Source organism: Salvelinus namaycush, chromosome 5, assembly GCF_016432855.1.
Source record: "Salvelinus namaycush isolate Seneca chromosome 5, SaNama_1.0, whole genome shotgun sequence".
Classification (NCBI taxonomy): domain Eukaryota; kingdom Metazoa; phylum Chordata; class Actinopteri; order Salmoniformes; family Salmonidae; genus Salvelinus; species Salvelinus namaycush.
In genome coordinates, this window is record NC_052311.1 from 53474621 (window position 1) to 53499447 (window position 24827).

At 41.6% G+C, this 24827-nt stretch overlaps 1 protein-coding gene across 2 annotated transcripts; it reads right to left on the reverse strand.

Moving 5' to 3' along the window:
* Positions 1-1721: 1721 nt before the first annotated feature.
* On the reverse strand, positions 1722-24827 carry LOC120048486 (metalloreductase STEAP4-like). 2 transcript variants are annotated; one of them, XM_038994490.1, is made up of 11 exons: positions 24467-24825; positions 24163-24383; positions 23884-23991; positions 23482-23552; positions 23287-23374; positions 9955-10233; positions 9768-9862; positions 5156-5266; positions 4943-4985; positions 3898-4062; positions 1722-2480 (listed from the first exon to the last, which is right to left on the reverse strand). In XM_038994490.1, exons 2-11 carry the CDS (start codon positions 24379-24381, stop codon positions 2217-2219), a joined length of 1443 nt encoding a protein of 480 aa, XP_038850418.1. In that variant the 5' UTR covers positions 24382-24383; positions 24467-24825; the 3' UTR covers positions 1722-2216. The 2 variants fall into 2 exon arrangements, with proteins under 2 accessions (XP_038850418.1, XP_038850419.1); XM_038994491.1 differs by lacking the exon at positions 5156-5266 and having other exon boundaries at positions 24467-24827.

Genomic DNA, 24827 nt, shown 5'->3' on the forward strand with positions numbered 1-24827 from the left:
GAAGATGCAAAATATTTTTTATTGTGAAACAAACAAGAAATAAGACAAAAAAACTGAACTTGAGCGTGCATAACTATTCACTCCCCCCAAAGTCAATACTGTGTAGAGCCACCTTTTGCAGCAATTACAGCTGCAAGTATCTTGGGGTATGTCTCTATAAGCTTGGCACATCTAGCCACTGGGATTTTTGCCCATTCTTCAAGGCAAAACTGCTCCAGTTCCTTCAAATTGGATGGGTTCCGCTGGTGTACAGCAATCTTTAAGTCATACCACAGATTCTCAATTGGATTGAGGTCTGGACTTTGACTAGACCATTCCAAGACATTCAAATGTTTCCCCTTAAACAACTCAAGTGTTGCTTTAGCAGTATGCTTAGGGTCATTATCCTGCTGAGAGGTGAACCTCCGTCCTAGTCTCAAGACTGAAACAGGTTTCCCTCAAGAATTTCCCTGTATTTAGTGCCATCCATCATTCCTTCAATTCTGACCAGTTTCCCAGTCCCTGCCAATGGAAAAACATCCCCACAGCATGATGCTGCCACCACCATGCTTCACTGTGGGGATGGTGTTCTCAGGATGATGAGAGGTGTTGGGTTTGTGCCAGACATAGCATTTTCCTTGATGGCCAAAAAGCTACATTTTAGTCTCATCTGACCAGAGTACCTTCTTCCACAAGTTTGGGGAGTCTCCCACATGCCTTTTGGCGAACACCAAATGTGTTTTATTTTTTCTTTAAGCAATGGCTTTTTTTCTGGCCACTCTTCCATAAAGCCCAGCTCTGTGTGAGTGTACGGCTTAAAGTGGTCCTATGGACAGATACTCCAATCTCCGCTGTGGAGCTTTGAAGCTCCTTTAGGGTTATCTTTGGTCTCTTTGTTGCCTCTCTGATTAATGCCCTCCTTGCCTGGTCCGTGAGTTTTGGTGGGCGTCCCTCTCCTGGCAGATTTGTTGTGGTGCGATATTCTTTCCATTTTTTAATAATGGATTTAATGGTGCTCCGTGGGATGTTCAAAGTTTAGGATATTTTTTTATAACCCAACCCTAACCTGCACTTCTCCACAGCTTTGTCCCTGACCTGTTTGGAGAGCTCCTTGGTCTTCATAATGCTGCTTGCTTGGTGGTGCCCCTTGCTTAGTGATGTTGCAGACTCTGGGGCTTTTCAGAACAGGTGTCTATATACTGAGATCATGTGACACTTAGATTGCACACAGGTGGACTTTATTTAACTAATTATGTGACTTCTGAAGGTAATTGGTTGCACCAGATCTTATTTAGGGGCTTCATAGCAAAGGGGGTGAATACATATGTACGCACCACTTTTCAGTTTGTTTTTTTGCATTTTTTAAAACAAGTTAATTTTTTTCATCACCAATTTGAACTATTTTGTGTATGTCAATTACATGAAATCTAAATAAAAATCAATTTAAATTACAGGTAGTAATTCAACAAATAGGAAAAACGCCAAGGGGGATGAATACTTTTGCAAGGCACTGTACACAAACAGCCAGCTATATCCACCACAAATGGAAGTGCTCGCCATAACAGAAGACATTGTGGACCACTCTGTCTATCTAGTGATGAAAGGGAAGCCTGTTGCTGGGTTTCAGAGAGTCTGTTTTCTGGAGGAAATAATAACACTCTGCCCCAGAGAGGATCACACTGATAGATGTGTTTTTATGTGTCTGACCTGCCCCTGGAGATGTATCAGACAGACACAAAATATATATTGAAAAACCTTTATACGTCTCTGAAACCTGTGTTTCATCTGGGGATAACTGTACAATCAGTCAAAGAAGAGAGAGGATGTACAGTAAGAGAGGATATGAGAGAGAGAGAGAGAGAGAGAGAGAGAGAGAGAGAGAGAGAGAGAGAGAGAGAGAGAGAGAGAGAGAGAGAGAGAGAGAGAGAGAGAGCTTTCACCAGTGAAACTTGTTTCATCCAGTGAAAACTAGTGTCTGGTTGACATACGGTTGAAAATGTATGTATTAAAATGCAACAATGTTTACAGTGTAATACAAAAAGAAATACGACTGCATATCAATTAAATGTTATTGTTGGTTTTTGATCCCAGAAACATGGCAAACGATGATTGAATGGTAGCCAACCTCTGAGGGTACAATAGCAAAGAAACAAGAGTTCATGCCTCAAAGACAAAGCTGTCACTGAGGGTGTTATTTTGTCTGTGTGTGTCTGTGTGTCTGTGTGTGTGTGTGTCCTCTAAGGTATCAGTGGTTGGCTGTCTTTAGGGTTCCTATGATCTGCCCCCCTCTCCCAGCCCTGGCGTATGCGGGTGATGGTTCGGTCCACACAGGGGGTGATGAGCAGCAGCTTGAGTAGCAGCACCACAGAGGGAAGCACCAGACACAGCATGTAGCCCGGTGGGGTGTACCACTTGTAGGTGGAGGCACTCAGGAATCTGTTCCAGCCATACAGGTAGGTGTGCGCCGTACACAACAGCAGAGTCAGGTGACCCAGCTTGGACTGGTGGGGGAGAAACGAACACATAAACACATGAACCACACACACACACGTGCCAGGTATGTGCACAGATAGAGGTCTAAGGGAGCTTGAGCACCTGCCCTTTTGCCCTCCTATGAGAAATTAAACTTTGTTTAAATTTTTGTCTATTGCCCATCAAACTAGCTAATTTCTAATTGTTTTCATTTTGGAAAGTTTCCCCTCCCTAGCTGCGAAGAAGCCATTTCCAGCTATCAATCAAGTTAAAGTAGCTAGCTATCTTAGCTGGCATGCCTGCTGGCAAGGTTGGTAGACTTGAAAAAAGCAAGCATTACTAAATGTACTGAAGAAGATTCACATTCCTTTCAAGCTTTTACCCAGATTTTAGCATAGATGCAGAGAAGAATATTTTGTTTATTTAAAAAAAGAACCACCAGTCAGGAGGACCCCTGGAATTAATCATAATGATTATGGCTCTAGATTACAGGAAAACGCTGCTTCAGGTGATTGACAAACGCAAAATGCTCCAATGTCCTGATGGGGGACCTAGCCATCACCCAGCTATCCTCACGTATCTTGTGCCCCCTCAAATGTTTTGGAGTGAATGCCGCCCCTGCGAGCGCACACACACACACACACACGTGAATTCTCCTGGCCTGTTCTAATATATTCTTCCTAAATTACATTTGATGAATAACTTAACATTTAAATCACTGCTTCAATTTGAGGGAAATTAATGAATTAGAAAATGAGCCGGAGTTTCTCCTGACCCAGTTACATTTATGAATGAGTGTGTGTGTTCCCTGTAGTGATTGGAATACAGCTTCATATCCCCAGCGCATAACCTCTGGCTTGTCTGCTGAAAATCAGATTACTTTCCTGGAGTTTTATTGCATTCTGGCCTGGATGTTGGCTGTGCACCCCGCATGAATACGCTAATAGGGGAAATACTGAAGGAGATAAGTGTACAAATTAGGGCTGGGAATTGCCAGGGACCTCACGATACAACATTATCACAATACTTAGGTGCGATACGGTATGTATACAATTTTCAAGATTCTATATGTATTGTGATTCGATACTTCGATTTTATTGCGATTTGATGTTCCAAACATATTGTTCATTATATGTCTGCTGCAGAAAGACAAGAGAGAGTCATGGAAATAAAAGGGCTGAAAACATTGTCTCACTATTTAAAAAGAAGATGGAGAACAATCTATAGGATGAAAAATACCAGAGGTACAGCCGACTAGCGCTAGCTAACGCTACCTAGGCAAATCGATACTTGGAGTCAAAGTATCAATATAATATTGTCCAAAATATTGTGATATATGACTGTATCGATTTATTCCCCCACTGCTAGTAAAAATGGGAAGAAAATGAGTGCCTCGCAAGTGTGTCTGGCCTAAATATTCAGTGTGACCGGTCCTGGTGATCCCACCTGTACGAAGCTGAACTCCCTCCAGCTGAGAGCGTTACTGACGGAGGGAAGAGATGTGATTCCTAACAGGACGTACAGGCCAAATCCCAGAATTCCCAGGGATAAGTAGGAATCGCCACGCCAGGCCGTCGTCGTATCAAACTCAGTGGTCCTGTTCTCTCTGATCTGAGAGAGAGAGACAGAGAGAGAGAGGCGTGTTTATAATCAAAACTAGTGCCTGAATATTGCTATATACTGTAGGTGTGTGTCCAATGTACAGATCTTAATATGACCAGTATTGTCACAGCAAAATAATCCTGCAGCAACAGCATTCTAACATTAACTCCGTTCCCATTTTTCTGCCAATGTAATGTTACTTGATTGGTGGCAAGGCTATTAGCTGGCCAAAATTAGGCTACATAAAAAGTGCTATACTGTTAAGACATGCTCCGGTTCATTGGCGACTAAGAAAATATTTTTTAAACCTCCTGCTCCTCCTGGATGTCTCAATATGTAGTTCATACATTCATATTCTATGAGCAGAATTACTTTCGTATCTCAATTAGCCACGAAATACTTGAAAAATGACTGTTTTCTTGAAGCTGTGCATCGCCATTTTCCCTACATTTCCCCCATATGGGCCAGCCCCTTAGCAATTTGAGATCTAGCCAAAGAGCTTCAGCCCCTCACATTTGAGTGACAGCTAGCAAGAGGCCCGCCCAGCATTAACCAATGAGGTTGCAGGGCTGGCCCACCGGCTCAGTGGCCACAGCAGATACAGAGAAAGCAAGGACGTGGTGTCACGTAGTACTCGTTTTCGCCACTTTTGGCTCGTGAGTGCTGCTTTCAGAACTACTGGCCAAAAAGTATACAAAAGTTCCAGAGAATCTCTTTAACATAACCATGTATTAGTGTGAATTTATGTAAATCCTGCGGCGCAGGAAAATTCTCAGAGTCAACAGAGTGTTCAAATGAAGGTCTTAAATCTATACACAATTTTGTCTATCCAATGTTCACTGTTTAGAAAGTGTTTAATTTGGCCTTAAAGCTAGGTAGGTGTACTTACCACAGAGACAGTGCGATCAGTGGCCTTAAACCTCACATAGTACCTGGGAACAAAATCAATACTTTCTTTACTAAAATCCAATGGAAGACACAGTTCACTGCTGTGTGTGTGTGTGTGTGTGTGTGTGTGTGTGTGTGTGTGTGTGTGTGTGTGTGTGTGTGTGTGTGTGTGTGTGTGTGTGTGTGTGTGTGTGTGTGTGTGTGCTCCACTGACCGTATGGGTATGATCAGTGTATAGAGCACGTGCAGAAAGGCGAATCCCAGTGCCAGAAGACCCAGCTGTTTCCTGCACAGCATCCAGCGGTCCAGCCAATCAGGGAAGCGCCTGATGTTAAACATACATAAACACTTATATTGCCAACTGTAAAGTTTGGTGGAGGAGGAATAATGGTCTGGGGCTGTTTTTCATGGTTCAGGCGAGGCCCCTTAGTTCCAGTGAAGGGAAATCTTAACGCTACAGCATACAATTACATTCTAGATGATTCTGTGCTTCCAATGTTGTGGCAACAGTTTGGGGAAGGCCCTTTCCTGTTTCAGCATGACAATGCCCCCGTGCACAAAGCGAGGTCCATTCAGAAATGGTTTGTCGAGATTGGTGTGGAAGTTCTTGACTGGCCTGCACAGAGCCCTGATCTTAACCCCATGGAACACCTTTGGGATAAATTGGAACTCCAACTGCTAGCCAGACCTAATCGCCCAACATCAGAGCCCAACCTCACTAATGCTCTTGTGGCTGAATGGAAGCAAGCCCCTGCAGCAAGGGTCGAACATCTAATGGAAAGCCTTCCCAGAAGATTGGAGGCTGTTATAATAGCATAAGGGGGACCAACTCCATATTAATGACCATGATTTTGGAATGAGATGTTCGTCAAGCTGGTTTCCACATACTTTTGGTCATGTAGTTGAAGTCGGAAGTTTACATACACCTTAGCCAAATACATTTAAACTCAGTTTTTCACAATTCCTGACATTTAATCCTAGTAAACATTCCCTGTTTTAGGTCAGTTAGGATCACCACTTTATTTTAAGAATGTGAATTGTCAGAATAATAGTAGAGAGAAGGATTTATTTCAGCTTTATTTCTTTCATCACATTCCCAGTGGGTCAGATGTAATGCGTGTACATGGGAGGCGAAGTCAAGTGCAGGAGAGCGGAGTATAATAAACAGGCGCACTTTAATACTGTTTACCAAATGACAGCACATAACACATACAAGTGCCAAAAACACAGTCTAAAACAAAAGTGCAACGCCTGACAATCATCCACGTAACAAATAACAATCACTCACAAATACAACATGGGGAACAGAGGGTTAAATAATAAACAAGTGATTGGTGAGTGAAGCCAGGTGTGATAAGACAAAGACAGAACAAATGGAAAATGAAAAGTGGATCGGCGGTAGCTAGAAAGCCGGTGACGTCGACCGCCGAACCCCCCCGAACAAGGAGAGGGACCAACTTTGACGGAAGTCGTGACATTAGAAGTTTACATACACTCAATTAGTATTTGGTAGCATTGCCTTTAAATTGTTTAACTTGGGTCAAATGTTTCGGGTAGCCTTCCACAAGCTTCCCACAATAAGTTGGGTGAATTTTGGCACACTCCTCCTGACAGAGCTGGTGTAACTGAGTCAGGTTTGTGGGCCTCCTTATTCGCACACGCTTTTTCAGTTCTGCCCACAAATTTTCTATAGGATTCAGGTCAGGGCTTTGTGATGGCTACTCCAATACCTTGACTTTGTTGTCCTTAAGCCAATTTGCCACAACTTTGGAATTATGCTTGGGGTCATTGTCCATTTGGAAGACCCATTTGCGACCAAGCTTTAACTTCCTGACTGATGTCTTGAGCTGTTGCTTCAATATATCCACATCATTTTCCTGCCTCATGATGCCATCTATTTTGTGAAGTGCACCAGTCCCTCCTGCAGCAAAGCCCCCCCACAACATGATGCTGCCACCCCCGTGCTTCATGGTTAGGGTGGTGTTCTTCGGCTTGCAAGCGTCCCCCTTTTCCCTCCAAACATAATGATGGTCATTACGGCCAAACAGTTCTATTTTTGTTTCATCAGACCAGAGGAAATTTCTCCAAAAAGTATGATCTTTGTCCCCATGTGCAGTTGCAAACCGCAGTCTGGCTTTTTTTATGGCGGTTTTGGAGCAGTGGCTTCTTCCTTGCTGAGCGGCCTTTCAAGCTATATCGAAATAGGACTCGTTTTACTGTGGATATAGATACTTTTGTACCTGTTTCCTCCAGCATCTTCATAAGGTCCTTTGCTGTTGTTCTGTGATTGGTTTGACTTTTCACACCAAAGTACGTTCATCTCTAGGAGACAGAACGCGTCTTCTTCCTGAGCGGTATGATGGCTGCCTGGTCCCATGGTGTTTATACTTGCGTACTATTGTTTTTACAGATGAACGTGGTACCTTCAGACATTTGGAAATTGCTCCCAAGGATGAACCAGACTTGTGGAGGTCTACATTTTTTTTCTGAGGTCTTGGCTGATTTCTTTTGATTTTTCCCATGATGTCAAGCAAAGAGGGACTGAGTTTGAAGGTAGGCCTTGAAATACATCGACAGGTACACCTCCAATTCACTCAAATGTTTTCAATTAGCCTATCAGAAGCTTCTAAAGCCATGACATAATTTTCTGTTTAAAGGCACAGTCAACTTAGCATATGTAAACTTCTGACCCACTGGAATTGTGATACAGTGAATTATAAGTGAAATAATCTGTGTAAACAATTGTTGGAAAAATTACTTGTGTCATGCACAAAGTAGATCCTAACCGTCCTAACCGACTTGCCAAAACTGTAGATTGTTAACCTGATGAGGACAGGGGGTGCTGTTTTCACTTTTGGGGAAAAACGTCTCCAATTTAAACGGCCTCGTACTCAATTCTTGCTTGTACAATATGCATATTATTATTACTATTGGATAGAAAACACTCTCTAGTTTCTAAAAACGTTTGAATTTTGTCTGTGGGTAAAACAGAACTCATTTGGCAGCACACTTTGTGACCAGGAAGTGGAAAGTCTGAAATCTATGTTCTGTTCAAGTGACTGCCTATAAATGGGCATGATAGGTATGGCTATACTTGCACGTCATACACCTTCACCCGGATGTCAAGAGGAAGTGAGAGGAAAAAGGAGTTGATTATCTCTGTCTGACGTTGAATAAGCCTTCTTGGAACAACGTGTCCCCCATTTTCTGTTTTCTGCAAGGCGCGTGTTGGGACCTGTTATTGCCTACTGGAAACCAGTCGTTATGGGCGAATATGATCTCCGGCTTTGATTTTATTTGATACATGTTACAATATCATCCTAAAGTATGTTTTTTCAATATAGTTTCATTAGATTATTGAAATTTATTCGGGACGTTAGTTGTGTTGCGTTGTTTGACTTTGTTGACGTTGGAGAGCTTAGCGCCGCATGGCCAGTGTGCTTGCTAATTCAAGAGGGAAAAAGAACGTTCTGAATCCAAACAAAGACGCTTCTGGACAAAGGACCAAAGGTACAACATTCTGATAGAAGATCAGCAAAAGTAGGAACCATTTTGTGATGCTATTTCATATATCTGTCGAACTGTGTACTAGTAGCTTTGCGCTCAGGTTTTGGTTATTCCCTTACCATAACTAAGTCTTATGTCGTAATGAAGATATTTTTAGAATTCTAACACTGCGATTGCATTAAGAACTAATGGATCTATCGTTTCCTATACAACATGTATTTTTTTGTAATGTTTATGAATAGCTATTTGGTCAGAATAGGTGAGAGTCTAATAGAAATATCCGCACATTCTGGGGAAAAGATGCTACGTTAGCACGTTATGCTACGTTATGCTACGTTGTATAACCACGGATTTCAGCTCTAAATATGCACATTTTCGAACAAAACATAAGTGTATGTATAACCTGATGTTATAGGACTGTCATCTGAGGAAGGTTTATGAAGGTTAGTGAAATTTAATATCTTTTGCTGGTTTATTCGCTAACGCTAACGTGCCTATTGCTATCGCTAACGTGCCTTGATGAATGAATGCGGTAGTGTGGTAGGCTATTGTAGTAAGCTAATATAATGCTATATTATGTTTTCGCTGTAAAACACTTACAAAATCGGAAAAATTGTCTGTATTCACAAGATCTTTGTCTTTCATTTGCTATACACCATGTATTTTTCAGAAATGTTTTATGATGAGTATTTCGGTATGTCACGTTGGTGTCTGTAATTATTCTGGCTGCTTTCGGTGCAATTTCTGATTGTAGCCGCAATGTAAACTATGATTTATACCTGAAATATGCACATTTTTCGAACAAAACATAGATTTATTGTATAACATGTTATAAGACTGTCATCTGATGAAGTTGTTTCTTGGTTTCTTTGGTTTGTTCTAGGTTAGTTTGGTTGATTTTGTGCATGCTACCTGTGCTGTGAAAAATGTCTGTGCTTTTTTCTATTTGTTGGTGAGCTAACATAAATATATATTGTGTTTTCCCTGTAAAACATTTAAAAAATCGGACATGTTGGCTGGATTCACACGATGTGTATCTTTCATTAGCTGTATTGGACTTGTTAATGTGTGAAAGTTAAATATTTCTAAAAAATATTTTTTGAATTTCGCGCTCTGCCTTTTCAGTGGAATGTGGGAGGAGTTCCGCTAGCGGAACGCAGGGGCTAGACAGTTAACAAAGAATTTGTGGAGTGGTTGAAAAACAAGTTTTAATAATTCGAACCTAAGTGTATGTAAACTTCTGACCTCAACTGCACATACGCAACATTGTATAAACATACATGTATGCAAACACACTCACATACACACAAAGGTCTGACCTGTACTTGGTGCCTCTGTAGAGCTGCAGGAAGGAAGCCAGGACACCAGGCAGGTAACAGAGAGACAGCATGATCAGAGACACGATGGGACACACCTGGGGAGAACACACACACGCACACACCTTGAACAGCTGGTAACACAGAGAGAAACACAAAAACAACCACTCAGAGGGCCTGTGGCCAGTACCTTGTTGGCCAGTGAGACCATGATTCTGAAGGAGATGTCTTTGCCCTGGGTGACGTATGCATAGATGATGTCTCTGATCAGCAGGTAGAAGAAGAAGGCAGCGCTGAGGCCAATGGCGATGCGGAGGGGGAGCCTCCACTGGGGGAACAGCTGTAGGGGGAAGTCCTCCAGCTCCCGGGCCACTGAGAGAAAGCCCCGGTCCAGGGCACTGAAACCCAGCTTGGTGGCTACCGCTATCACCGCTTGCTTGGCCTCCGCACTTTCCCCGCAGATATACACCTGACATATATTTATACACATACAGTGGGGTCCGAAATTATTGACACCCTTGATAAATATGAGCAAAAATGCCTGCATAAAATAAATCATTCAAATACTCAGCTATATTGTATGCTCCAAAAATGCGGGAAATTATATTATTTTATACTAATAAAGTGCTCAGTGAAAGATATGTTTAACAAGTAATAAAAAAAATCTTAGAAAGGTATTGACACCACTGTTTTCAATACCTCACTTTGTGAGGATAACGACACTGAGCCTTTTTCTAAAATGTACCCGTTTCAGGAAACTAGGCGTATGTCGCGGGTCACTACTTCACACAAGAACCATTTCAACATCATATTTTTTTAAGCAAAATGCGTTTTTTGGCAGAAATGCCTTCTGGAACATGTGAACTTTCATGTGCCTTAATAACAAACGTGTATGTCATCTGTAAATACTAATCATTTTTTAAATTACCAGCCTAGTTGTTTTAGCCACTGAAAAAGTCAGCAACCTTCCCGCTAGCCATGATTGGCTGTGATAATGATTGGGATGGAGAGATGAATTCGGATTGGACTGCCATATTGCACGCTTCTGTCTATTTGAGCTGGTTAGTATGGTTAGTATGTGTATGTAGCAGGGTGATGTTGTTCCCCTAGATTACGCACCAAATTGCACACAAGGACCAATTCAAATAGGCCAGGTCAAGAGGGGATGTTAATAATTTGATAATAATAATAATAATTCAGTGTATTTTTTTATTTAATTACAGCTGCATAGCTAATGTTTTTATTTGGTGTACAAACACTTTTTCATACCAATATTGTACATACATGTGATTGTAAAAGTTTTGTATATTTTGGTTTGGCCCATCGCGGGTTATCTGTATTTCCATACCCCTTTATCGTTCTCTTTTGCCTGACCTTCGGCTAGCAAGTTATGTTGTCCTTGGCTCCAAAACGGTTTAATATAAAACCGTCATAATGTTACACAATGTACTGTTTTGCAACCATAAGTTTGTTATAATGTGGATAATATAAAGATTTATGTTAACAAGTTTCACAAAGCTCGCTAACTAGGGTATCTATTGTAACTTGTGAGTACTTGGGACAGTGTTTGAGTGAGTGTCCATGTGCTCGCGCAGGTGCCTGAGAGCTGTGACTGCGCCAAGGGTAACATAACGTGTGTGTTGTTTCTTCGTGTGCAGGTATGTCTTTTATTTTGTCCGAATTATGTTCTGTATAATTTTACTTGTATTGTATGGTGTGCTGTTGTGCATCGAATGTGTGCACGCAGCACCTGTTATTTCCTTTTGGTTCTCTTTTGCCTGACCTTCGGCTAGCAAGGTGCCTGAGAGCTGTGACTGCGCCAAGGGTAACATAATGTGTGTTGTCTCTTCGTGTGCAGGGCAAATAAAAAGGATTTCAACTAGCAGACCGTCAGTTGTGGCAGCGTCCTAATTAAAAGTACACAACGCAGAACGAACCACGCTACATGTAGGTAATCCCGTCTTTAAAAATATATATATTGCTTAGTAGAACTACTTAAGTTCCTCTCTAACTTTAATCATCAGCTGTCAGAGCAGCTTACCGATCACTGTACCTGTACACAGTCAATCTGTAAATAGCACACCCAACTACCTCATCCCCATATTGTTATTTATCTTCTTGCTCTTTTGCACCCCAGTATCTCTACTTGCACATCATCATCTGCACATCTATCACTCCAGTGTTAATGGTAAATTGTAATTATTTCACCTCTATGGCCTGTTAATTTCCTTACCTCCCTACTCTTCTACATTTGCACACACTGTACATAGATTTTTTCTATTGTGTTATTGACTGTACGTTTGTTTATGTGTCACTCTGTGTTGTTGTTTTTTGTCGTACTGCTTTGCTTTATCTTGGCCAGGTCGCAGTTGTAAATGAAAACTTGTTCTCAACTGGCCTACCTGGTGAAAAGGTGAAATAAAACAAATAAAAAATAAGTGTTGCTATTCACTTTCTGGAGGACCGAGTTTGAAATCAGTGGAATTAAAGTATGATAGCTAAGGAGATGGAGAAAATACTTGTCTCCGGATTACATCTTTAGGCATCTGTCCAACCATGATGTATATGGGTAAGATAACAAAATACTCCACTATACAAGTCTCCATTTCAATAGAATGTCACTGCGACAACTGTTGATAGACAGTAAATTCGCTCTGGATATCTACTCCGATTTTAACCCATGGGTAAGATAGTATAGCTAGCTACATTTTCAGATATTACACGTTTCTAATTTCTTTTCATTTCAAGTTAAAGTATACTGTTAGTTAGCTAGCTAACATTAGGTGGCTGGCTCGCTAGCTAACGTTAATCGTATCTCAGAGCCATTTGCTTTGCTTGTTATAGCCTAATGTTAGCTAGCTAACATTGAACCTGGTTGGTTAGCTAGCTAGCTACATGTCTTAACAAAAGATTCCACTATGCAAGTGTCCATTTTATTAGAATGTCACTGTGACAACTATTAGTCAATTAGCTTGGGTGCTTGACTGCTGTTGTTAGGACAGAACCCTCAGATCAACCCTTAAATACATTGGTGGAGCTAAAGCTTAAGAGGGTGTGAAAGATGCTGAATGGGTGTAGACAAAGAAGAGTCCTCCAGTATTTTAGTTAATTAACTAGTCAAACCTCAACTAGAGCTCTCCAGTATGTACCAAAACCTTCAAAGGCCAATTTCTCAAAAATTAGGTTACAAGTTTATCAACTTTCAAAGCAGAATTACTTACCCATTGTTCCTCAAATGCAATATATAATATACCATTGTGTAGCTCTGTGTCTCTGCTTTTATCCAATGTAAAAAACACAATTTCAAATGTTGCTACATAACACCGAATCAAGGCCGAGCATGCCAGTTGTGGATTTGGCTTTGAAAAACACAAACATATGCAGAAAGTACTTCAAACCCACTGTTAAATATTTGACTAGTTTCAGGACTCTAGGCATGTGTCACGCGTCACTACTTTACAGGAGAGGAAATACCTTCTGGAACATGTGAACTTTCATTTTGCCTTAAACTTCTTGCCACTAGGGGGGTGCCATTTCGACATAGCACAAATTCGTATCCAAATTAAACTGCCTCGTACTCAATTCTTGCTCGTACAATATGCATATTATTATTACTATTGGATAGAAAACACTCTCTAGTTTCTAAAACCGTTTGAATTATATCTGTGGGTGAAACAGAACTCGACTTAGAGCAATTTTCCTATGTGTATGTCAGAGTGCAGAATTTTGCTGGCTGTTCCCAGACCTGTGTATTAATTTGCCTGTCCTCTATTGGTTGAGATGCACTGCATACGCCTTCCCCTGGTTGTTAGCGAATAGGGAGACTTGAAATGGAGTTTCTACGTAGTTCCCAAAGTTTATAAATTGATTGGAATCGAGGTGTCCACCCTTTTGGATCTTCGCGCTGACACAGAAAGGGTCTTGGCATGTCTTTTTAGAAGCTCTGGTTTTAGAAACTAGATATATCCGGCTCTGTTTTTATTCGATATAGGCTTTAAAGACATCATAATCTTGTTATTTTAAACCGATTTATATCAGTTTATGTCAGTATATTGCGATTTTCGGGCATTTCATTTTCTGACGTTGTATTGAGTTGGGTATCTCTCTCTCGAATGCCATTGTGTACTGCTAATTGCAACGTGGAAGGAAACATTCTCCAACCCAGCAACGATTCTTTTGGCCAACGGACACCTTTCCCAAGATTCTGATGGGAGTTCAGCTAATAGTAAGAACTATTTATGCTGATAATTCGTTGTTCTGTTGAAAAAGTAAAATGCATAAGACGCCATTATTTGCCGTGTAGCCTTGCGTTATCGCAGCCTGTATTGCACCCTGTATTGCGCAGTAAGGTTAATTTTAAAAATGTAATTCAGCGATTGCATTAAGAACTAATTTGTCTTTCAATTGCTGTCCACCCTGTATTTTTTAGTCAAGTTTATGATTATTTATTGATTAGACTAGGTGACTCTCCAAGATGGCGCCCAAAATTTTCTGGGCAGCTTGGCAACTTTTCTCATTGTATAAGCACGATTTGTGCCGCTAAATATGCACATTTTCGAACAAACTCTATATGCATTGTGTAATATGATGTTACAGGACTGTCATCTGAAGAATTCTGAGAAGGTTAGTGAAAATTAATATATTTTGGTGGTGAATACGTTATCGCTATGTTTGGCTGGAATCAATGCTGTTGTTTGGTTTGCTACTGTGCTAAGCTAATATAACGCTATATTGTGTTTTCGCTGTAAAACACTTAGAAAATCTGAAATATTGTCTGGATTCACAAGATCTGTGTCTTTCAATTGCTGTACGCTGTGTATTTTTAAGAAATGTTTTATGATGAGTAATTAGCTAATACACGTTGCTCTCTGTAGTTATTCTAGTCATTTTAGTGAGAGTTGTGATGGGGGCTGCAATGGTAAACTATGATTTATACCTGAAATATGCACATTTTTCTAACAAAACCTATGCTATACAATAAATATGTTATCAGACTGTCATCTGATGAGGTTGTTTCTTGGTTAGTGGCTATTTATATCTTTATTTGGTCGAATTTGTGATAGCTACTGATGCAGTAAGAAAATGGTGGAGTATGGAAGTGGTGTATTTTGCTAACGTGGTTAGCTAATAGATTTACATATTTTGTCTTCCCTGTAAAACATTTTAAAAATCAGAAATGATGGCTTTATTCACAAGATGTGTATCTTTCATTTGGTGTCTTGGACTTGTGATTTCATGAACATTTTATTATATGATATCCCTGTGGCTTTAGGCTAGGCTATGCTAGTCAGCTTTTGTGATGGGGGGGCTCCCGGATCCGGGTTTGGTAGGCGTTAGAGGTTAATAACAAACTTGTATGCCAACTGTAAATACGAATAGAATTGCCTAGTTGATTTATCTACGGAAAAAGTTAGGAACCTTCCCGCTCGCCATTATTGGCTGAGATAATGGATGGGCTAGACATGCCCATACAATATTCGGATTGGTTGCCATGTAGCCCGCTTCTGTCTATAACATGAGCTGGTCAGTTTGTGTAGGTAATCCTTTCTAACGCATTTAAAATAAAATAAAACACGTAGTACATGTAGAACTGCAAAAGTGTTGTTCACCACTTTCTGGATGACCGAGTTTTGAAATCAGTGGATAGCCCAGTGGAATTAGATTATGATAGCTAAGAAAATTGAAAAAATTATTCCGTTTGATTGCAAATATGCTGAGGGAGTCGAAAAGAGAACACACAGAAGGCTTTAAGTCAAAACTATAACTCAGCCACTCAGGAACATTCACTGTCTTCTTGGTAAGCAGCTCCAGTGTAGATTAGGTCTTATGATTTAGGTTATTGTCCTGCTGAAATGTGAATTCATCTACCAGTGGCTGGTGGAAAGCAGACTGAACCAGGTTTTCCTGTAGGATTTTGCTTATGCTTAGCTCTATTCCATTAATTGTTTATCCTGAAAAACATCCCAGTCCTTAACGATTACAAGCATACTCATAACCTGATGAAGCCACCACTATGCTTGAAAATAGGGAGAGTGGTACTCAGCAATGTGTTGCATTGGATTTGCCCAAAAGATATAACACTTTATATACATGATAAAAGGTGAATGGCTTCGCCATATTTTTGCATAATTACTTTAGTGTCTTGATGCAAACAGGATGCATGTTTTGGAATATTTTTATTCTGTACAGGCTTCCTTCTTTTCACTCAACTACAATGTTGTTCATCCATCCTCAATTTTCTCATATCTTAGCCATTAAAAGCTGTACAGACGCCTGTATCTTTGTAATGACTGTGTGTATTGACACACCATACAAAGTGTAATGAATAACTTAACCATGATCAAAGGGATATTCAATGTTGGCTTTTTTTTAACCGTCTACCAATAGGTGCCCTTCTTTGCGAGATATTGGAAATCAAATTAAATTGTATTTGTCACATGCGCCGAATGCAACAGGTGTAGACCTTACAGTGAAATACGTACTTAAAAGCCCTTAAAGAATATGATGTCAGATCAGTTGTTGTCTGATGATAGGACAACATAAATTGTATCTTGGAAAGTCTACACATTCTAGCGATCAGATTCACATGGAATTGTTGTGCAATTTAAATGTTTAAATATGAAACTATTTGTGAGAACATGAAATGTGATTTTAGCTTCTAAATGAGAGAATTGTTTTCATAAGTAAACTTATGCTCACACAGTGGCCACGCCCAGGTGAACAAACATTGGTTGAGAACTATGAAACACGCCCTTCTCTCCCCCAGTACAAAAGCCTGTTGAAGGAAGTCAACCTCAGTTCCCGATGACGTGAGGACTGGTGTCTATATGTTTAAAATTGGCTAATTTTAACTACAAGCTAACAAAATTAACATTTAGTTCCAGAAATGTTAGGACTACTGTCCTATTGTTTAAAATGGCTGCATCCCGCTACCGGGATCGATATGACAGCAGCCAGTGAAAGTGCAGGGCGCCAAATTCAAACAACAGAAATCTCATAATTAAAATTCCTCAAACATACATGTGTCTATTATCATTTTAAAGGTAATCTTGTTGTTAATCCCACCAAAGTGTCCGATTTCAAATATGCTTTTCAGCGAAAGCACTACAAACGATTATGTTAGGTCACCACCAAACCACAATAAGCACAGCCACTTTTCCAGCGAAAGATAGCTTTCACAAAAAGCAGAAATAGAGATAAAATGAATCACTAACCTTTGATTATCTTCATCAGATGACACTCATAGGACTTCATGTTACACAATACATGCATGTTTTGTTTGATAAAGTTCATATTTATAACAAAAAATCTGAGTTTACATTAGCGCATTACATTCACTAGTTCCAAAAACATCAAGTGATTTTGCATAGCCACATCGTTTCAACAGAAATACTCATCATAAATGTAGATGATAATACAAGTTACACACATGGAATTATAGATATACCTCTCCTTAATGCAACCGCTGTGTCAGATTTCAAAAAACTTTACGGAAAAAGCAAATCATGCAATAATCTGAGACGGAGCTCAGAACAATAGCCAAATTAGCCGCCATGTTGGGGTCAACAGAAACCAGAAAATACATGATAAATGTTTCCTTACCTTTGATGAACTTCATCAGAATGCAGTCCTAGGAATCCCAGGTCCACAATAAATGCTTGATAATGTCCGTTATTTATGTCCAATTAGCTATTGGTTAGCGCGTTAGCGGTAAACAATTCCAAAGTCACAAAGCGCATCCACTATAACGTGACGAAATGTCCAAAAGTTCCGTAACAGTCAGTAGAAACATGTCAAACGATGTACTGAATCAATCTTTAGAATGTTGTTAACATACATCTTGAATAACGTTCCAACCGGAGAATTAGATTGACTTCAGAAGAGCGGTGGACCGGAGGTCCTCCTCATGTGAAGGCGCGTGTTCAATGTGTGGTCACCTCATGGCTGCGTGGTCACCTCATACTACTTCAATGCGTGGTCACCTCATACTAATTCCTGTCTCCTTCGACCCCCCTTCACATTAGAGTCATCAGACAAAGTTCTATTGACTGTTGACATCTATTGGAAGCCGTAGGAAGTGAAAACTCATCAATATCTTGCTGTAATTTCAATGAGAGCTTGGTTGAAAATCTGCCACCTCAGAAACTTGTTGCCTGCCATATGAGTTCTGTTATACTCACAGACATAATTCAAACAGTTTTAGAAACTTCAGAGTGTTTTCTATCCAATACGAATAATAATATGCATATATTAGCAACTGGGACTGAGGAGCAGGCAGTTTACTATGGGCACCTCTGTGCACCTTTCATCCAAGCTACTCAATACTGCCCCTGCATTATATAAGAAGTAAGAAGAAGAAGTTAAGTACCAACGGACAATTCCAACTGATTGAGAAAGGGAAATATTGTTCCATTCCCCAACCTTCTGATGGGACCATACTTTCTTTGTGGCAACACAGGGCTTTCCAAGAGTCCATTGTGTAGAGTGGAGAGAAAAGGGGGCAAAGGTATTTATGAGGGGTCATAAACCTCACCCAACAGGGCAACGTCATGACAATGTGGACCCCTGCTAGTCGAACATCTCATTCCAAAATGATGGGCATTAACATGGAGTTGGTCCCACCTTTTCTGCTTCCATTTAGCCACAAGCATTAGCGAGGTGGGGCACTGATGTTAGCCGATTAGGCCTGGCTCGCTGTCAGTGTTCCAATTCACCCTAAAGGTGTTCAATGGGGTTGAGGTCAGAGCTCTGTGCAGGCCTGTCAAGGTCTTCCACATCAATATCGACAAACCATTTCTGTATGGAGCTCGCTTTGTGCACAGGGGCATTGTCATGCTGAAACAGCAAAGGGCCACAAAGTTGGAAGAACAAAATCATCTAGAATGTCATTGTATGCTGTAGCGTTAAGATTTCCCTTCACTGGAACTAAGGGGCCTACCCCGAACCGTGAAAAACAGCCCCAGACCATTATTCCTCCTCCACCAAACTTTACAGTTGGCACTATGCATTGGGGCAGGCAGCGTTCTCCTGGCATCCGCGAAACCCAGATTCATCAGTCGGACTGCCAGATGGTGCAGTGGGATTCATCACTCCAGAGAACGTGTTTCCACTGCTCCAGAGTCCAATGGCGACGAGCTTTACACCACTCCAGCCGATGTTTGGCATTGAGCATGGTGATCTTAGGCTTGTGTGCGGCTGCTCTGCCATGGAAGCCCATTTCATAAAGCTTCCGACGAACGGTTCTTGTGCTGATGTTGCATCAAGAAGCAGTTTAGTGCTTCCAGAGGCAGTTTGGAACGCCGTTGTGAGTGTTGCAACTGAGGATAGATGATTTTTACGCGCTACGCACTTCAGCACTCAGCCGTCCCGTTCTGTGAGCTTGTGTGGTCTACCACGTTGCGACTGAGTCTTTGTTACTCCTAGACATTTCCACTTCACAATAACAGCACTTACAGTTGACCGGGGCAGCTCTAGCTGAGCAGAAATTTGACGAACTGACTTGTTGGAAAGATGGCATCCTATGACAGTCCCATTTTAAAAGTCACTGAGCTATTCAGTAAGACCATTCTACTGTCAATGTTTGTCTATGGAGATTGCATGGCTGTGTGCTGATTTTATATGCTTGTCAGCAACGGATGTGGCTGAATTAGCCGAATCCACTAATTTGAATGGGTGTCCACATACTTTTGTATAAATAGTTTATATTCAGTGCCTTCAGAAAGTATTCACACCCCTTTACTTTTTCCACATTTTGTTGAGTTACAGCCTGAATTTAAAATGGATTACATTTAGATTTTCTCTAACTGGCCTACACACAATACCCCATAATGTCAAAGGTCTACACTGTATCGGCAGGATAGAACAGTAGCCTCTGGTAAGACAAGGGGTGGCGGCCTATGTATATTTCTAAACAACAGCTGATGCACGATATCTAAGGAAGTCTTGAGGTTTTGCTTGCCTGAGGTAGAGCATCTCATGATAAGCTGTAGACCACACTATCCACCTAGAGAGTTTTCATCTGTATTTTTTGTAGCTGTCTATTTACCACCACAGACTGATGCTGGCACTAAGACCGCACTCAATGAGCTGTAAACCGCCATAAGAAAACAGGAAAACGCTCATCCAGAGGCAGCACTCCTAGTGGCCGGGGACTTTAATGCAGGGAAAATTAAATCAGTTTTACCTCATTTCTATCAGCATGTTAAATGTGCAACCAGAGGTTGTACAAAGCGTACAAAGCTCTCCCTCACCCTCCCCATTTGGCAAATCTGACCATAATTGTATCCTACTGATTCCTGATTACAATCAAATATTAAAGCAGGACGCACCAGTTGACTTGGTTAATAAAAAAGTAGTCAGATGAAGCAGATGCTAAGCTACAGGACTGTTTTGCTAGCACAGACTGGAATATGTTCCGGGATTCTTCCGATGGCATTGAGGAGTACACCACATCAGTCACTGGTTTCATCAATAAGTGCATCGATGACGTCATCCCATAGTGACTGTACGTACATACACCAACCAGAAGCCATGGATTACAGGCAACATCCACACTGAGCTAACGGGTAGAGCTGCCGCTTTCAAGGAGCGGGACTCTAACCCGGAGGCTTATAAGAAGTTCTGCAATGCTCTCTGACGAACCATTAAACAGGCAAAGTGTCAATACAGGATTAAGATTGAATCTTACTACACCAGCTCTGACACTCGTCGGTTGTGGCAGGGCTTGCAAACTATTACAGACTACAAAGGGAATCACAGCCGAGAGCTGCCCAGTGACACGAGCCTACCAGACGAGCTAAATTACTTCTATACTCGCTTCGAGGCAAGTAACATTGAAATATGCATGAGAGCATCAGCTGTTCCAGACGACTGTGACCACGATGTGAGTAAGACCTTTAAACACATCAACATTCACAAGGCCGCAGGGCCTGACGGAATACCAGGATGTATACTCCGTGCATGCGCTGATCAACTGGCAAGTGTCTTCACTGACATTTTCAACCTCTCCCTGTCTGAGTCTGTAATACCAACATGTTTCAAGCAGACCACCATAGTCCCTGTGCCCAAGAACACAAAGGTAACCTGCCTAAATGACTACCAACCCGTAGCACTCACGTCTGTAGCCATGAAGTGCTTTTAAAGGCTGGTCATGGCTCACATCAACACCACTATCCCAGAAACCCAAGACCCACTCCAAATTGCATACCGCCCAACAGATCCACAGATGATGCAATCTCTATTGCACTCCACACTGCCCTTTCACACCTGGACAAAAGGAACACCTATGTGAGAATGCTATTCATTGACTACAGCTTTGCGTTCAACACCATAGTGCCCTCAAAGCTCATCACTAAGCTAGGGACCCTGGGACTTAACACCTCCCTCTGCAACTGGATCCCGGACTTCCTGACGGTCCGTCCCCAGGTGGTAAGTATTGATAACAACACATCCTCCACGCTGATCCTCAACACGGGGGCCCCTCAGGGCTGCATGCTTAGTCCCCTCCTGTACTCCCTGTTCACCCACGTCTGCATGGCCAAGCACGACTCCAACACCATCATTAAGTTTGCTGATGACACACCAGTGGCAGGCCTGATCACCGACAACAACGAGACAGCCTACAGGGAGGAGGTCAGAGACCTGGCCGTGTCGTGCAAGTACAACAACCTCTCCCTCAACGTGATCAAGACAAAGGAGATGATTGTGGACTACAGGAAAAGGAGGACCGACCACCACATTCTCATCGACAAGGCTGCAGTGGAGCAGGTTGAGAGCTTCAAGTTCCTTGGCGTCCAGATCACCAACAAACTAATGTGGTCCAAGCACACCAAGACAGTCATGAAGAGGGCATGACAAAACCTATTCCGCCTCAGGAGACTGAAAAGATTTGGCATGGGTTCTCAGATCCTCAAAAGGCTCTACAACTGCCCCATCGAGAGCATCCTGCCGGGTTGCATCACTGCCTGGTATGGCAACTGCCTCCGACTGCAAGGCACTACAGAGAGTAGTGCGTACGGCCCATTACATCACCGGGGCCAAGCTTCCTGCCATCCAAGACCTCTATACCAGGCGGTGTCAGAAGAAGGCCCTAAAAATTGTCGAAGACTGCAGCCACCCTGTTCTCTCTGCTAAAGCACAGCAAGCGGTACCGGTGCGCCAAGTCTAGGTCCAAGAGGCTTCTAAGCAGCTTCTACCCCCAAGCCATAAGACTCTTGAACATCTAATCAAATGGCTACCCAGACTATTTGCATTGCTCCCCCCTTTTACGCTGCTGCTACTCTCTATTATTATCTATGCATAGTCACTTTAATAACTACCTACAAGTACATATTACCTCAATTACCTCTACTAACCGGTGCCCTCGCGTATTGACTCTGTACCGGTACCCCCTGCCTCGCTATTGTTATTTTACTGCTGCTCTTTCATTATTTGTTACTTTTATTTCTTACTTATTTTTGTATTTTTCTTAAAGCTGCATTGGTGGTTGAAAGGGCGGATTTCAACGCGGAGGTGAAAATCACTACGCTGGAATGGTGAATTTCGACTAGACCAGCCAGAATACAGCACGAGCTGATTATGGCAACTTGGTATGAACTTTGAACGATTATTCACTAAAGAAGTGATACATCCTAGACGTCGAGTTATCAGCTGCAGCTGTAAACGTACGTGGCCTAGGAAATGAAAGACACTCTCCAAAGAATGACAGGGTACTTTAACGTATCCGCTCTACAACACTACGACCAGAAAGATTCTTCAAAAGGACAATGGCGATCTCTGCTGGGTAAACCAGTCTTCTGTCTTCGACCCATCTATCAAAGCGCAGCTCAGACTAAATATATATCTTGCGATTTCCTTTTCCGAATGGGCGGTTATTAGATTCTGTATTTACGGTAGCATAGCTTCTCAAGGTCCGATAGAGACCCAATCCCTTTGTGCCTTAGTCTTTCCGCTCTTTCATTCAAACCCAACCCCCTTCCTTTGTGTAACCAGCCGTCATATCGGGTTAGCCCACTAGGGGCTTTCATGACTTGATTTGTAATCGATGTATGATCTATCCTGTGTATATATATGTAATTCTGTGTGATTATTTCGGTATTTAGTAAATAAATAATTAAGCCAATTTGTGTATTGCTGAACTTATTAGCTAGGGTTCGTGCAGATAACCAAGTACTTACGACAATCAGAATGAGACCGATCGAGGTGACAATTAATAATTGACTGCTATGGATATAAAAGATCTTCAGATTTTTAAGAGAGTGGATTCGGGAGATAACTGCTCTATATAATGAATGCTTCCGTTGTACCCCAGGTTATTAATGGTTTAATTGTTGCATGGTTTAATTCAATCACGCAATAAATTAAACATTAGGTAATTAATGTAAAAAAATAGCATGTCATATAATTTAAACATAGTCAGAGACATGACAACCTACTACCACATACCTTTGGTCATGTAGTGTATATAGACTTGAATCTAGTAGCCAATTGGTTTCATGGGCATGGCTTCAACCTCGGTGTGTACCTGTCTGTTGGCATCTGAAGGTCCATTCTGCAGACTCCAGGCAGACAGGGTGTTGAAGCCTTTAACCACCTCAGCTCCAGGGACCAGACTGTTCAGGTACATATAACCACATTTACATTTTATCAACATATAAAAACATCCCTAATTAACAAAAAAACATACACATAATAACAGCATATACTGTATAGCTCTCACCTTTGCAGGTACTCTGCGTTGGCCTCTGGGTACTGATTCTTCCTCAGGTTGTTACTGAGGTCCACCAACACCTGCAATTCAACATGGCATCAAATACACTGATTCATACAATATATTTGCTAAGTACACTGGAATATACATTATATTGGCTAAATACACTGGGACATAGAATATATTGGCTAAATACACTGGGACAAAGAATATATTGTCTAAATACACTGGGACACAGAATATATTGGCTAAATACACTGGGACAGAGAATATATTGGCTAAATACACTGGGACACAGAATATATTGGCTAAATATGCTGGGACATACATTATGTTAGCCAAATATACAGTTACATACTGACAAAACAGACATTAATACATATAGCAGAAGTAATAATACATATATGCTACCTTCCCCTTAAGCTGATTGGCCAGTGGTACCAGGAAGTCGTAGTGTTCTCTCTGGACAGCGATGAAGATCAGATGGGCTGACTGGGCAGCTGCAGCATGGCCCAAGACCTGCATATACATCATCAACATACTGATACACACTTAAACACACATACATTATATTTACATATACTCCCTCAAACATAAACAAATATATTGAAATACATTTACAACACGGTAAAAACACATATCCACATTTAACATATCACCACATAAAACCAGATCTACTTTATTTTGTACCTGTGCTCCGTGGGGTAGGCGGCTGCTGCTGTGGGGCCGTCGGCTGCCGAACACCACACCGTACCCCGCCTGCAGCAGACGCAGGCCCAGAGAGCGCCCCAGGTCCCCCGTCCCAAACACACACACCCTCTCACTCTCAGGTAGGGCAGGGACAGTTTCCATCATCGGAGACAGGGACACACACTCACTCTTCTCCTCACTCCTCTCCTGACCCGTCATGCCTGAACAGAGACAGGCAAAGATCACCTTGAGTTGTAGATAGAATCAACAGAAAGTGTCAAAAAGCCCAAAGAGTTTAAAATACCTTCCTGAAGTTTCAATCACAGAATAAGTACATTCACATATATGGAGCTCGCAGGATAAACGCCCCTTTCACTTTGTTAAGTTCTTCAGCAGACACCTCCTCTAGACGGAGTCTTACAGTCCAGACAGAGCACTGTCAATCAATGCTAGGACAGCTTACTGTAGTTGAAATCCTGCAATTAAATGTTTTCTGCATTACATGTCCCAAAACAATAATCTTCAGAGTTGGAGCAGCTCCTCTGAGTTATCCAGACACGACTGACTGAGTCTCTATCTGTGTCTGGGCGTGCTCCTGGAGGGAGGAGGAAAGGGAGTCTCTCTGCCAAGATGGAAATTCCAATAGAAGAGGAGGGTTTTTGCAT